The sequence below is a fragment of the Hylobates moloch genome, unplaced genomic scaffold (genome assembly GCF_009828535.3).
Source record: "Hylobates moloch isolate HMO894 unplaced genomic scaffold, HMol_V3 SCAFFOLD_6, whole genome shotgun sequence".
In the NCBI taxonomy this organism is placed as follows: Eukaryota; Metazoa; Chordata; class Mammalia; order Primates; family Hylobatidae; genus Hylobates; species Hylobates moloch.
This window is the reverse complement of record NW_026652281.1, coordinates 105,083,021-105,099,380: the sequence shown is the minus strand read 5'-3', so window position 1 is coordinate 105,099,380 and position 16,360 is coordinate 105,083,021. Positions and strand designations below refer to the sequence as shown.

General features: G+C 38.5%; 1 protein-coding gene across 1 annotated transcript in view; it reads right to left on the bottom strand.

The window, feature by feature from the left end:
- Positions 1-4,089: 4,089 nt before the first annotated feature.
- The window catches only part of LOC116471445 (cytochrome b5 type B), a 39,468-nt gene continuing 27,197 nt past the window's right edge, over positions 4,090-16,360 (bottom strand). The window contains exons 4-5 of the mRNA XM_032157782.2: positions 8,777-8,805; positions 4,090-5,479 (exon numbers count right to left, since the gene is read on the bottom strand). Of these exons, the coding sequence (XP_032013673.1) occupies positions 5,389-5,479; positions 8,777-8,805 (120 nt within the window). The 3' untranslated portion in view covers positions 4,090-5,388. The remainder of the gene's footprint in view (positions 5,480-8,776; positions 8,806-16,360) is intronic.

Sequence of the window (16,360 nt, the reverse complement as noted above, 5' to 3'; positions counted from 1 at the left end):
TTAAGGATTTCATCAGTCGTCCTCAATTCTCAATCCTTTGCCTCTTCTGAAAAGTTGTTTCCAGCAACATAGTTCAGATCTAAATTCTCATTAACTGGCTTCAAGAAACATTTGCATGGGATTCAAGGATCATTTCAAATTAGTCTCTACTGAGGCAGGTTTAAACCCTGGCTCTCAGGCGGTGGCTCATGCCTGTAATCTCAGCACTTTGGGAGGCCAAGGTGGGTGGATCACTTGAGACCAGGAGTTCAAGACCAGCCTGGCCAACATGGCGTAACCTCATCTCTACAAAAAAATACAAAAATTAGCCGGTTGAGGTGGCGCATGCCTATAGTGCCAGCTGCTTGGGAGGGTGAGTGAGACAACTGCTTGAGCCCAGGAGGTGGCGGTTGAAGTGAAACAAGATCACGCCACTGTGCTCCAGCCTGGGGGACAGAGTGAGACTCTGTCTCAAAACAAAACAAAACAAAAACCCTGACTCTCCTCTTACCTCTGTGGTCAAGTCAGGTGGCTCTCTGAGTTGCCATAAAAATGTCCTTACAAGGTAGACAGGGACTACCTTGTAAGGACACTGTAGGAGTAAGGATCAGCAAGGTTTGTAAACCACATTGCATGGCACACAGTAGGCATCAGAGAAATGACAGCATTGCAAGTCCATCCTCATGTGTCACCTGAAAAGCCGCTCTAGGCTCTCACTGCTTCATCAAATAATTTTGTTTTTAAAATGATGGCATATATGTGATTAAGCTGACTGGGCTTTGAAAATACATAGTAATCTAGTTCACTAATTAACGTTAGATTTATGCTATCAATTACCAGCAGTTTAACAGATTGTGTGGGTATTTCTTCCCTTAAATTTACATAATTGGACAGTCTTCTACCTCAGGCTTTCATGAATCAACCAGGATTTGTCAAGCACCTACCAACTATTCAGCATCAGGGAGAGTGCTGTGATAATAAATTCTTATTAGTATCAAAGATTAAACATTAAATTCAAACTTTGGTAACAAGAATGGGGTTATCCTTTCCTGTTAGTAATCCTCAGTTCCTGTGATAGTGAACTAGCCAAGCCCTAATGAATGATCTCTCAACAGAAATCTGTTAGTAATGTTAGATGGCTATCAGTATGTTTTAAAGGTAATTATAAAAGTGGTTTATTTCCCTTGTTTTATTAACACAGTCACTAAACTTCAATCTCAGTGTTTAATTTTCCCCAACAGTTTAGCTACTTCCAAGAAAAACAATCATTTGAAGACTGGCATTGCAGATAACAAAACAGTATTACCTGGTACTGGCTTCTCTGTCAGTAGGTAGTTTCAGTAGAACCAGAACCTCAAACCTGGCTACCCCATTCCCACTTCACATCCATTAAAACACAGCCTTGCTTTTTGCATTTCACGATTATCAAATGAACGATTCACTTCACGAAAAGAACAGTGAGGAGAATCCTGGAGAACCACAGAACTCCCCACCACATTATGCTAAACACACCATTAGCACAGACACAGGAGACTGTCATGCTTCTGACATCCTTTTCTTCCAGAACACCTGAGGATTACAAAGCCAACACTTCTACTTAAAAAACATCTTTTCAAATTAAAAAAATAATAAGTGTAGTCGGGGCAAGAAAAGGAAAACAGTGTCTTTATTGTGTGTAGTTCTAACAAACGTTCACTGTGTGTGCATTCCAGCAGAAAGAGACAAAGATCTTTGTTCAAAATATTCTGAAATAAAATAGGTAAACTAACTCCATTATTGAATACACAAAAGGAATGTTAATGTTACTTGTTCATAGTCAAAGGTGAAGTCAAAAAAAAAGGGAAGTTAAATAACTGAAGTAATGGTTTGCCCAAATAGCAAACGTAGGATACAAGCGTGGGCAAAGAGCAGCTACTGAAGCTCATGAGGAGGATGCTGGATATAGGGTAGGTAACTTGACAAATGCCTCTGCTTCTTTGGAACCTTCTTCCTAGATCACCCCCACAAATTCCAAACCTGGCGCTTTCAGAGCACAACAGCCAAATGTAACTAAACTCCTCATTACTTCTGTGATATCTGGCAACAGAATGAGATAGTTAAAAAAAAAATAATCAATTTCTTGTTGAGACATGTCTGAATTCACTTCTCTTGGGGTAGGAGGAGGTAATGAACATTAACGTTCTGCATCTCAATCTCCTAAAATGGAATTTAACCAGATAGATATCGCTTGAGATTTTAAAGCAGGAGATACCATAAGTAATGATACTCCAGGCCTGTAAAGCATTTTTCATTGTCCCACATTGCAGCTAAATGAGTATAAACTCGACAGTGTTCTGATTTCACAACATATGCATTTATGACAACTGCTAAAAGAACTTTACAGGCTCCAACGATAGGTTCCAAGGGATTTTTGTTTTTGCTTAAGCAGTCTTGAGGAGATCTAAACACAAGATAAACTTTGACCCCACCACTCTGTTATCTTTACAAATGCAGAAGTCATTTGGTAACCAAAACCAATTGCTGAGTAAGGGCTGAGGAATTTTGGTGTCATTTCAAACTAGTCTCTACTGAGGCAGGTTTAAACCCTGGCTCTCAGGCCAGGGGCAGTGGTACCAACACCCTCTATTTTGGTAGCACGAAACTTCTCTCACCTCCTCCTTCGTGTCCAGCAGCCATGATGTGTACAGTACACTGCAGCAGCAGCAGCAGCAGCAGCAGCTAGTCTTCCTCAGGAATAAACAACCGAACACCCCAGAGACCAGCTCCAGGTGGCACTGTCAGCCAATGGGGACTGGCTCCACTTGCTCTCCAGAGGGTTTTTCACCACCTACCCATGCCAAGACTGTTTTGTGAATTCAAGTCTACTTCCTAAAAAAAGGTCCTTTTGGATGGATTTGGCTAGTGTGCTATATTACTTTATTGTATAGAAAAACCTCTGCAAACTCTCACACAACACTTACCTTTCACCTGGCTGTTTTTGTAGGCAACAGCATAATAGTAAATGGACCCCAAAGTGGTTTTCCAGATACAAAGTGACATCACATCAGCAGTAGTTCAGAAGAAGCCCTGAGTACTGGAGGGATTTCATGGGTAGAAGAGACAAAGTCTAATTATCTTTTCCTCTGGCTCTCAGCAAAAAAACAAGACCAGAGGTAAACAGGAAAAGAAAACCAATGTGAACTAGAAAAACATACCTTTTGCATTGGCATTTACCTTAAAAATAAGAAAAACACCAATTTTACTTAAGATGATAGTTCTTTAACATTTCTTATAAGCCAGATGTTTTTCATTCAATTTTGGACATTGCCAACACACTTTTACAACTGATTCAAGTTATCTTCAGGCTTGGCTTTAGTTTGAATGTTCCCTTTCAAGCTCCTCAATACTCCTCTGTTCTTTACTTTTACCCCAATGTACTCCAATAATCAGGCAATTTATTTATTACAGGCAATCATATACCAATCCTTCCTTGCCTTTAAATAGAGAAGCATCAAGTCATACCACTTTTGTTAAATAATAACCAAAGTTTTTTTCAATATTGTCTTAAAAGTAGCATCTTATAATGCATTAAGAACATTTTTCTGAAGATAAAAGTTTTACTGAACCCATATCCCTGATAATAAAAGTCAGCCAGCAATCTCCTAAAATTACTCCCAAATATATTCAAGTGTTCAAGTACAAGGTTAATATTATTTTGATGAATTCTGTATTCATTCAACTGCTAAATCACAGGATACAAGACCTGGGTTGAACTTTTTCTTAAATAGTTTGCATGGGCAGTCCCTGGTTTGCTGGGCAGTTTCCTGTCTCATCAAATCCCTGGCAAGCTGGGAGGGAGGGAGGAGATGCTGAGCAGCCTCTATGGTCCTTCTTGAACCAAGCTGCTCCCTGCTGGATATGACAATGGCTCAGAAGCAGACTAGCAATTCTCAAAGGACAGGGAGAAAAATCACCACAGTTGCTGGCAGAAAACAGCCAGTGTACTATTTATTTCCTCAGGTGCTTCCATGGGGAAAAAAATAAAAGTCTAATATGCCAGAGAAATCATCACTGAACCAATAAGGCACAGTAACATAATTCTAGTAACCTACTTCTCAATGAACACACATCTGAGAAAAAAACTGCCAGTATTTTATTCTCATGGAAAAACAGAACAAGTCCACAAGTTGGAGTCATGGAGGTAAAATACAGATGAAATGGAAAACGGTCTCTTGTCATGAACTCTCACTTTCAAATACCATTTTATATGGAAGTTACTTTACTGGGGGGCAAAGAGAAGGCCATGTTGGAGTCTCTTACTTTTGGAAAATGGAGAATCAAAAATTTGCTAATCAACAAACAAAAAAGGAGAGAAAATCCTTGGTAAAGCTCTACAAACATAATTATACATTTATATTTTACCAATAAAAGATAGCTAGGGTAGAAAAAACAGATGGTTAGAAACTGGTGCCAAACCAAAGTGAAAGCTTTGGTGCTTTCTCTAAACTCCTATCCTGTTTCTTTAGAAAACACCAGTTTTCTAAAGAAAGATTACTCTGAATTCACCAGGGTTCTATCACCCCAATTCATCCCTCCCTTTCCACCCCCAAGACACAAAAGGGCCATGTAGTTTTTTTGTCCGGCACCACTTGGGAAGGGGCTGGGCTCAGGGGGTGGGAAGAGCTACCTGCTGCCCTAGATTGAAAGGGAGGAGGTGGCCACACCACTCTTTGTATTTTTATCACGCACATAAAAGGAACAAAAATCATTTGGCAGTTTTAAGTTTAATAGGTGCATACCTTTACTTCAGGAATTAAACTCCTTATGATAAATAAAAGAATTAAATCAGATTTTTTTTTAATACAGATAGGGGTCTTGCTATGTTGCCCAGGCTGGTCTTGAACTCTTGGCCTCAAGCGATCTTCCCACCTTGGCCTCCGAAAGTGCTAGGATTACAGGCCTGAGCCACCACACCTAGCCCTAAATCAGAATTTTTAAAAAAAAATTTACTTAAAAGAAAAATGGAAAAATAAAAGTTTCAACACTAGACTGCCGCCCTGTTAAGAATGTCTAATATGCAATCAAAGTATTGGAAAGCAGGCATTTTTACCAAAGAGCAATGTCACTATAACTTATGAACAGAAAGTTGTGAAATATAAGAATACTCATGGAAACCAGTGAAGAGAGGAAACACCGGCAATTGTTCGACACAGAACAGTGAGCAGGTACTTTGGGAGTAAGGCAGGTACTTTGGGAGAGATGGAAGATGCTGGTCTCAGATCTGAGGTGGATGTCTGGCCAATCGTCTTGGCTCCAAGGGGGAAGAATGCAACTGGCAGGATTCGAGGAGAGGGCACTTCTGCAGCCCCCAAGCAAGTCTCTAGTTTTCACCCCAAAGTGGATGCACTTTCCAACCTCAGCAAGGCCTCCTCAGGAGGATTTGCTTTCTGATGTGTAGTAGCGGTACAGGAAACCTAAGAGAACAGCGCCTACGATGGGTAAAATCCAATATGCCCAGCAACTAGGAAGAGGGGGAGAAAGCAATAAAGTTGTTAATATTTTAGGCCAAATGTTCACTATCTTTCAGCTTTCACATGTTTTTATATAGGCAAGGAGTTTTTATTTACTTTGGGAAATTTAACTGCTTTTATCACAAAGTAGTTGGGGAAAAAATATTTGAACTGGAGTGACAATATTACAAAGTAATTTTTTAAAAGGTTAAAAACAACCAATAGTATGATATCAAACAAGATGCCTTTAAATGCCTCTATATGTGTTTCTACAAAGTCAGATAGTGGTTATTTCTGAGTTAGGGATTATGGATACTCTCACATTTTCTTCGTTGTGCTTTTGCTTTTCACGTATTCTACAATTAAACATTTTTAAACAGGAAAAAACACCATTATGTAAGTGACATTTCATATATGTATAAAAACATATATCCATCCCAATATAAATTTGGAAGTAATCATATCTAATATAACTACCAGAAATATCCCATCTGCTTCATATGTATTGTAAAGATTTAATCCTTACAACACCCTATGAAATAAGGTTATTATTCTCATCTCATACAAGGGAAATATAAGCTTTGCACCCCAAATCCCAAAGCTAGTAAGGGAGTTGGAGAGTCTGATTCCAATCCCATCCTCTTAATTCTTAGTTAAGTTTGGACACTAATAAGGATACACATACACACAAAGCATATACAGTTCTAATAGGGTGAAGCAAATGGCAGCTTCAAAAGTACTGCAAGAGACCTTCCTTAGGAGCTTCAGAACAGTCATCACTCTCTTAACATAATAATTCTTTAATAGAACTTATTAGCACACTAGTTTTAAAGTATAATTCTTCCATGATCCAAATGACCCGGCTGCCCCTCTATTTAAGACATACGAGTCTTGGTATTAAAAGGTTTTGAACTCAATAAAACGAGCTGAAGTTCATAAGAAAAATGATTCTCTTTGCCTAAACATGCCTAGCACTCTGTATGCTTACATATAGCAGAAAGCTACTCTGGACTAGTTTAGAATATCAGCCAGGTAGCTTTGTTTAAAAAACCAAACAATATGGCACGTATAATGGCAATACGCACATGGGGACTCTGAAGTAATCTCCTGATAAGAGTAATGAATTCAGACTCCTTTAAGAGCAACAAGAGACTAAAGAATCCAAAAGTATGATCCTTGAGAAAACATTGAAGAAGAAAATTTCTTTCTTTTTTTTTTTTTTTTTTTTTGAGACGGAGTCTCACTCTGTCACCCAGGCCAGAGTGCGGTAGCGCGATCTCGGCTCACTGCAAGCTCCGCCTCTGGGGTTCACACTATTCTCCTGTCTCAGCCGGTCCTCGTGATCTGCCCACCTTGGCCTCCCAATTTGCTGGGATTACAGGCGTGAGCCACTGCGCCGGCCAGAAAATTTCTTTAGTACAAGACTGAGAATGGTTGACACCAATCCTCACATAATCTTTCCTAATACTTAACTGCCACTGAGGAGAGAACCAGAGGAAATACATTTATACTGCATCACAGAAGATTCAGGTTCAACAATAACTTCTTATCATAAGACAGATTTTTCTTCTTGGAGTCCATCTAGACTACTACACGTTTGTGATTCATTTATTTTTATTGTTTTGTAGTATTCCATTGTATGAATATACCACAATTTATTAGGGTTGTTTCCGATGTTTGATTATCTCGAGTAACGCTGCTATGAACATTCTTGTACATATTTCTGGGTGTACTTGTGCACACATTTCTATCAAGTATATCACTAGAAATGGAATTGCTGGGTCAAAAGTTAATTCATCCTATCGAATTTACTAGATAATGCCAAACTGTTTTCCAAAGTGATTATACTCATTTACATTACCCTAGGAGTGCTTAAGAGTTGGGGATAAATTTTCCAACCAACTCTTATTTGCAAAATTTTTAATTTTTACCAATCTGGTTGGTATGAAATATACCTATGATTTTAATTCACATATCACTAATGATGAATGAGATTCAACCTCATTTCCATATGTTTACATTTGTGTTTCCTTTTCTGTAAAGTGCTTAAATCTTTTTCTCATATTCTACTGAGGTTTTAAAAAACTGATTTGTAGGAATTCTTTATATCTTCTACCTAATAATTCTTAATCAGTTTTATGTTTAGCATAAGTCTAAGTTTTATAGCATAAGCATAAGGTTGTTTCTTTTTTTTTGAGATGGAGTTTCATTCTTGTTGCCCAGGCTGGAGTGCAATGGAGCGATCTTGGCTCACTGCAACCTCTACCTCCCAAGGTTCAAGCGATTCTCCTGCCTCGGCTTCCCAAAGCTCGCACCACCATGCCCAACTAATTTTGTATTTTTAGTAGAGATGGGGTTTCACCATGTTGTCCAGGCTGGTCTCGAACTCCTGACCTCATGATCCACCCGCCTCAGCCTCCCAAAGTGCTGGGATTACAGGCGTGAGCCCCCGCACCCGGCCCTGCATAAGCATAAGTTTTGTTTAAAATCTGCAATTTTGTGGCTTGTATTTTCAAAATTTTTATGCAGCATTTCGCTGATCCTAAGCCCTTAATATTAAGGAAACTAAATTTACTAATAGTTTGTATTTTTTTATACTGTGCCCATTACCTCAAATAATAGATCTGATATTTTATGGGAAAAAAAGACATATTTTCTTTCTCTGAAATACTTCGAGATGTCCAAAAAATAGAATGGCTAGCTCTATATAATCTCCACAAAGATATTGTACAAGCCAAGGATTCCACAGTCATTTTAGATAGAGGCACTTAAGGGAAGGCAATTTATAACTTTCAGAGCTAATACTAATGAATTACTAATATTAATGCCAAGGAGTATATTGTAAATAAACCTGAGAAAACCCAAATTCCTAAATATGACCATAGTATTTTTTTCTCCTGCAAAATGTAATAATAGCACTTACCTTACAGAGTGGTTGTGAGAAGTAAATGAGATTAAATTTTAAGTAGAATCATGTAGCTGGGTTGAACTTCGGGATTAAAGGCTGACCCAATAGTAGCTTCCTGTCCATGCATCCTGGCCTCTTACTGAGTGCGATTCCAATTTATGTCACAATAAGATTAAAAAATGACTCAAGGCATGAACCTTTTAGATTATTCAAAATGGCTGAAACTGTAAAAGTTAATTTTTCTAATGTCAAGGAACAATTGAATTTGCAATTATTTGGGCCAAAAAAGAATTAGTTGTCAAACTGCACTCATAAGTTATGTTACATACATATACTTATGGAAGAGTCTCTTGCCAGACATTACCTTGAACATACGGAAACCTGTTAAGGGGATACTAACCTTTTGCATGTATCATTTTTTGAAGGGTCCTGAAATGAAATGACAAAAAAAAAAAAAAATTCAAAAATAACAAACAAAAAGAAAGAAGATTAACATAGCATATATACATTTTCTTTTTTTTGGTTTTGTTTTTTTTTTGTTTTTTTTTTTTTGAGACGGAGTCTCGCTCTGTCACCCAGGCTGGAGTGCAGTGGCACGATCTCGGCTCACTGCAAGCTGCGCCTCCCGGGTTCACGCCATTCTCCTGTCTCAGCCTCTCTGAGTAGCTGGGACTACAGGCGCCCGCCACCACGCCCAGCTAATTTTTTGTATTTTTAGTAGAAACGGGGTTTCACCGTGGTCTCGATCTCCTGACGTGATCCGCCCACCTCGGCCTCCCAAAGTGCTGGGATTACAGGCGTGAGCCACCGCGCCCGGCACATTTTCTTGATCAAGCTACGTCAACCCTGTAACTGATACCAGAACTTCATCTTTCATGCATTTTGATGTTTACAAATATATAAGCAATGGATAGACTGGGAATTTTATTTCTGATAACATACTGGCACTTCACTAGGCTCCTTCCTAGTGAAGAATCACTAATGAAAGCATAAAAATGACCTAAACTTTTTTAGATGTTAAAAAACGTTAATGATACAAACTATATTGAAATGGACTACTCTGTGGTCATGATGATGTATCTGGTTCAGCTGGGCTTGCCATTGGCAGTGGCTAACATCACACTTTCTAAAAACATTTTTTAAAGTCCAAAAAGCTCTTCTAACATGTAGATCAACTGTGAAATGCTCTAGATCATACAGATGATTGCTTTGTAGATCACAAAAATACACTGGTTCACTCTTTGAAATCACAATAATTATGACAGGAGACCTTAGAATTGATTTCACAATGAAAAGAGAAAAAATGGAGTCAAGGGAAAGAAAATGACAAAATAATCTTAAAAAACAGATCTTGGCAATAAAAAGTACTGAAGTATTGATATATGCTACAAACTTCAGAGCATTATACTAACTGAAAGAAAGCAGACACAAAAGACTACATATTATATAAATCTGTTTATATAAAATGTTCAGAACAGGACAATCAATAGAGTTAGAAGTAGATTAGTGGTTGCCTAGGGCTTGTGTGAGGAGGACGAGTTGTGGGGAAATGGAAAACAACTGCTAACGAATATGGGATTTCTTCTTGGACTGAGAAATTGTTCTAAAATAGACTGCACAGTTCTGTAAATACACTAAAAACTATTGACTTGTACACTTTAAATAGGTGAACTGTGTGGTATGTGAATTGTATCACAATAAAGCTGTTATTAAAATTTTTTTACTCAATTTAAGTATCAAATGAGTTATTGATTCCATTAATCAGCTGTATAGTACAAAAGGCCTGCTAACTTACTGCCAGAGGACAATAACCCTTTAGCATAGGTTGTTGCTGCCCAAAATACCGTCTTTGCAAAATGTAGAAGTATATCAGGTTATGAACATGGAATATTAGCTCTGCTTAACCACCATTTTCAATAATCTCCAAGAATTTCCAGAAACCAATCACATTGGCCCCGATATACTTTAGAAATGAGTTTAGAAATGAGTTTTAATTTCATATATCCAAAACACTGTCATGCAAATAAATACATGCCCCAAACCTGAAAGAAATTAGCCTGTAGGCAAGAAAAATGTCAAACGAAAGGTTTTAAAGAAACCATATTAACATACTACCATACTTCTTTAAGACTTTAATGATTATCGTTATCTGGGACATTTCAGCTAGTCTACTAAGGATCCGATTAATTAAAGTGAGTTACAAGTCAATCTTTGAAAAATACAACAAATGTTACTGTCTACTCTACAGATTCGGAAGGTAGAAGTGGTAGCGATGGCAGTATGTGCATCAAGTTAATTTATAATGTTGCCTTTTAAAATAAATATTCCACCACAGTAACCAAGAAATAATTGAATTCCATCAAGAAAATGTTCATGGTCTTTTATGCTTTAGCTACATAAATACCAATGATTTATAGACAAAAAATGTAGTTACTATTTTTAAAAGGGATAATTTGAAAGGCTTATACGAGAGCATCACAGCATAATATATGTATTATGATGTTTAATCTATAGAGTAAAAATCATATACTTCATATAAATGGATTCTCTAGATTTCAAAGCTTTTAGCCTCTTTTACAATCAAAAGCCCTGGATGTCTGCTAAGTAGGGTGAGCCTTAGAAAAAGGTAATAAGCAACTGAAGAAGAAAGAGAACAAAGACAGCCAAAACCATACTATGCTGAAATGTAAAAATTTCTAAACAATAAATAACTTAAAATATATGGTGTTCTTTGAACTAAGTACTGCAAAACGTGCCTGTTTTAAGATCAATCCATCCCTGGGGACGCAAAAAAAAAGACCAACTTGTCTAACCCATTAAAGGAAAGAGAAGAGAAAGAGGCATACACTCCCTTTAGGATACTGACAGCCAAGTAGATGCAAACCATAGTGACCCCACTTTTAATCAAATACATAATAATCAAAGAGATGTTGAAGGCACAGCTCTTAGCAGCCAAGACTCTCAGCCAAATTTGGAAATAAACCAAATCGGTTATTTTTAAACTGAAAGGAAAAAAGTTCTATTAACACATAACCTCCCTTCACCTCCACCCTTCCCCTAGGCACAGTTCCCCCCAGTCTTCATTTCCACAGCTAAGCACTGCACTAAAGCTAATGGATGCTTAAGTGAAAATCTTACAGTTTATAGTTGACTTTAATTTATCCCTTCAGGTATTGAGGCATATCTAGCTGGTTATGTCCATGCCCAGATTTTAATGCTCTCAACCTTTGGCCTGGAAAGTAATAATTGCAATACTATGATTTTAGTTACAACAGAGTGAATCAAATCCAAAGTTCTTCCAGCATAACCCCTACCAAGCAATTAATATGCATGCTTCTCCCTTCTTCAAAAAGCTTAGAATACACTGGGGCAAACAACAAAATTGCTGTGAGTTTTGGTATTATAGGTTCTAAAACAAATTGCTGTTAAGTCTACTCTGACTTTAGCTCAAAACTCATGGAAATTAACTGTTTAAATAAAACTGGTTCCTCAAGTTCAAGGTTCATTAAGGCTTTAATTCCCCACTAAAATAAATAAGTAGAGGCTGGGCACTTTGGTTCACATCTGTAATCCCAACACTTTGGGAAGGCTGAGGCAGGAGGATCGCCTGAGCCCAGGAGTTCAAGGCTGTAGTGAACTAAGATTGTGCCACTGTACTCCAACCTGGGGGACAGAGCAAGACCCTGTCTCAAAAATGAATAAATATATTTATATACATATAAACACAAAAGACGGACTTTTTAGGGAAAAAGGAAATATTTTTTAATACCTGAATAGAATATTTATAAAGCTGCTCATAATTAAAATTATATCTAATATCTTCAAGCCCAATGTTATAAATCAGTTTCCTCATTTGTAAAATGAAAGACTCAGATCAATGTGAATTCTAAAGTCATATTCAATTATCTCAACACAATTTTCTGAGCCAAGGACATTGTGGTGAAACCTACAGGAGCAGGTTTCTAAAGGGTAGAGAGAAGAAAACATCATTCTCTCATGTCTAGGAAGACTGAAGAAGCACTACCATAAATAGATTTTTCTCTCTTCCACCAGCTACATAAAGGAGTAATTTCCCAGATACTCGTCGCACCATAAGCACTAACCCAATTTGATAAGATTAAGAGAATGACAAAAAGGCCGGGCATGGTGGCTCATGCCTGTAATCCCAGCACTCTGGGAGGCCAAAGTGGGCAGATCATGAGGTCAAGAGATCAAGATCATTCTGGCCAACATGGTGAAACCCCATCTCTACTAAAAATACAAAAATTAGCTGGGCATGGCAGCTTGTGCCTGTAATCCCAGCTACTTGGGAGGCTGAGGCAGGAGAATCGCTTGAACCCAGGAGGCAGAGGTTGCAGTGAGCTGAGATCGCACCATTGCACTCCAGCCTGGTGACAAGAGTGAGATTCCGTCCCCCCACCAAAAAAAAAAAAGAGAATGACAAAGAAATGTCTCAATTGGCAACCACATGGAAAGGATGTGGGGGTCAATGAGGGTGCATTTCACGATGAACTTTGTTTATGAGAAAACATGAGAGAAGAGCACACACTTAAGGAATGGAGTGTACTTTGTCATCAGGACATAAATGTAGGAAAGAATGAACCAGAATCATGATTATGACACATTAAAATAGACAGAGAAGCCGGGCGCAGTGGCTCATGCCTGTAATCCCAGCACTTTGGGAGGCCAAGACAGGCAGATCATGAGGTCAGCAGCTCGAGACCATCCTGGCTAACAGGGTGAAACCCCATCTCTACTAAAAATACAAAAAAATTAGCTGGGTGTGGTGGCAAGCACCTGTAGTCCCAGCTACTTGAGGAGGCTGAGGCAGGAGAATCGCTTGAACCCAAGAGGCGGAGGTTGCAGTGAACCAAGATCGCGCCACTGCACTCCAGCCTGGGCAACAGAGCGACACTCCGTCTCAAAAAAAAAAAAACAAAAAAACAAAAAAAAACAAACCCCCAAAAAACAGGGCAATATACCTTCAGCCTATACAGCTTACATTTAGGCTTTCAAAAGCTTAAAAGGCAAATATAAAGTATATAAAGACCTTATGTTTTAATTCCTACACTGCTATTCCAAGAGGATTCTAAGCATTTAAAATTGGAAAAAGGAGATTTTAAGCCACAGGACACCTTTGGCAAATTTAATGGGTATTTATTTAGGTGGTCTGGTAGAGATTGTGTAGCTTTGAATTTGGAACACTTTGGTATCTCTGTGGCCAGTAACTTACGAAAAACAAGTTGGGAACTTCTAGCTTCAAATTCTAAACTGGAAAGGATTTTTCCCCCTTAATACCATGGACCTTATAGCATGAGCTACCACTATATGAATTTTAATATTAGGTTCATTTTACCACCTAAAATGTTTGAGTATTGAAGGTATATGATTTCAGCATTTTACAGTCCCAACTATGACAGTCATGTTGTATGGATCTTGAGGACAGCCTTCTCATGAAGCTCCAATGTACTAAAATATTCAACTCAATAAGAACCATTTCTTTCTGGATATGAATATAATTTAACAATTACTGCCTTGCAAAGCATATAATCCTAGAGTCAAACCGTTATATAAAAAAATTTCCCTGTAGATATGGCAAAATTCAAAGATGAAAAACAGCCCCTAAAACAAATTGCTATAAACTCTCTTAAGAACTCATTGTGATAAAATATATAACACCTCACTCAAAAAAAAAAAATTAACACATTCACAGGATGATCTCTATTGGGACTTAAGAAGTGAAAAATTTGTTATAACACTGGAGGACTGATTTGAAAAGAATGTTTCCTTGCCCTTCTGATCCCTTGTTTTGCAAAACCATATATAATTTCTAAGTAAAGCTTTACCAATAGAAGACATTAGTCCTTGAGAACCCTCAGCAAAGGGTATTTTGTCTTTCAAGAGTAATTTTGGCATCACATTCTATGCTTTCTTTCAAAAGATTATGTTACAAAATATAAGCATTATACAAAAACGGGAAATAAGCCAGGCGCAGTAGCTGGTGGCTCATGCCTGTAATCCCAGCACTTTGGGAGGCCAAGGCAAGTGGATCACCTGAGGTCAGGAGTTCGAGACCAGCCTGGCCAACATGGTGAAAGCCCAATTCAATTAAAAATACAAAAATTAGCCAGGTGTGGTTGTGGGCACCTGTAATCCCAGCTACTCAGAAGGCTGAGGCAGGAGGAGAATGGCTTGAACCCAGGAGGTGGAGGTTGCAGAGCCGAGATTGCGCCACTGCACTCCAACCTGGGTGACAGAGCAACATTCCATTCCCCTGCCCCAAAACAAAACAAAACAAAACAAAACAAAAAAAAACACAGGAAACCAGGAAATAACCAGACAAAATTCTCTGGTAAATAGCAATCACTCCTTGTCTAAAGGGCATCAGCATCCCATTCCAAACTTTAATAAATTAGGTAGTCGGTATGGTAGGGATATTAAATAATTCTTAAAAATAAAATTTTTAATTTAATGTAATCAACTAACTATATTTCATAATTATAAACAATATATTCTTTTTAGTTTCTCTCTCATAAAAGAAGTAAGCTGTATGTTACATAATACATTATATAACAGAAAACTGTATGTATAATAAAATTCAGTAGCATCTAGGAGAAAAAAAATGTAACTTTAAATGCAATTAATAGACCGCTTCTAACATGTAAAATTTACTAGATTTCAAAAGTTAAGCTTCTTAAGTTAAAAATGAAGTTTAAAAAACACGTTAAGCCTATATGGAGACAATTTTATTTGTTTTAAAAAACAGATCAAATCCTTTGAAAGCAAATGTCATCATATCAACACTTTCATCTACGGAATACTAAATATCTACTTAAAAAATGAGAAAGATCTTTTTTTTTAAGACAGAGTCTCGCTCTCTCGCCAGGCTGGAGTGTATTGGCACAATCTCGGCTCACTGCAACCTCTGCCTCCCGGGTTCAAGCGATTCTCCTGCCTCAGCCTCCTGAGTAGCTGGGACTACAGGTGCGCACCACCACGCCCAGCTAATTTTTGTATTTTTAGCAGAGACAGGGTTTTACCATGTTGGCCAAGATGGTCTTGACCTCGTCATCCACCCACCTGGGCCTCCCAAAGTGCTCGGATTACAAGCGTGAGCCACCGCCCCCAGCCCAAAAGATGTTAATAAACTGACAAGAAATAATGATGAATAAAAAAAAATTTTTTTTGAGACAGGGTCTCGTTCTGTCACCCAGACTAGAGTGCACTGGCACAATCTTGGCTCACTGCAACCTCTGCCTCCCAGGTTCAAGCCATTCTACCGCCTCATCCTCCCATGTAGCTGGGACACCACCATTCCCAGCTAATTTTTGTATTTTTAGTAGAAACGGAGTTTTGCCATGTTGGCCAGGCTGGTCTCGAACTCCTGGCCTTGGGTGATCCGTCCACCTCAGCCTCCCAAAGTGCTGGGACTACAGTCGTGAGCCACAGTGCGCAGTCAACGAATGAAATTTTTAAGTAAAGAGAAGCAAGGTGAAGAATAGTATGTATGAGGCTTTTTTTTTCTTTCGAGGCGTAGTCTCGCTCTGTCGCCCAGGCTGGAGTGCAGTGGCGCAATCTCGGCTCACTGCAAGCTCCGCCTCCCGGGTTCACGCCATTCTCCTGCCTCAGCCTCCCGAGTAGTTGGGACTATAGGCGCCTGCAACCACCCTCAGCTAAATTTTTGTATTTTTAATAGAGACGGGGTTTCACCTGACTTCGTGATCCGCCCGCCTCGGCCTCCCAAAATGCTGGGATTACAGGCTTGAGCCACCGCACCCGGCCGGCTTTTTACTTTTTTAAAGGAAATGATGGTTGGTTGGTTTGTCTATCTATCCATCCATCCATCCATCCTTATGAATGCATGGAATCTTTGGAAGAGTAAACAACAACAAAAAAATGATGGCTGGTTACCTCCAGGGAAGGGGAACTAAGAGTCTGAGAGCTGGAGATACGAGGGAACTTTTTTTTTTTTTTTTTTTTTTTT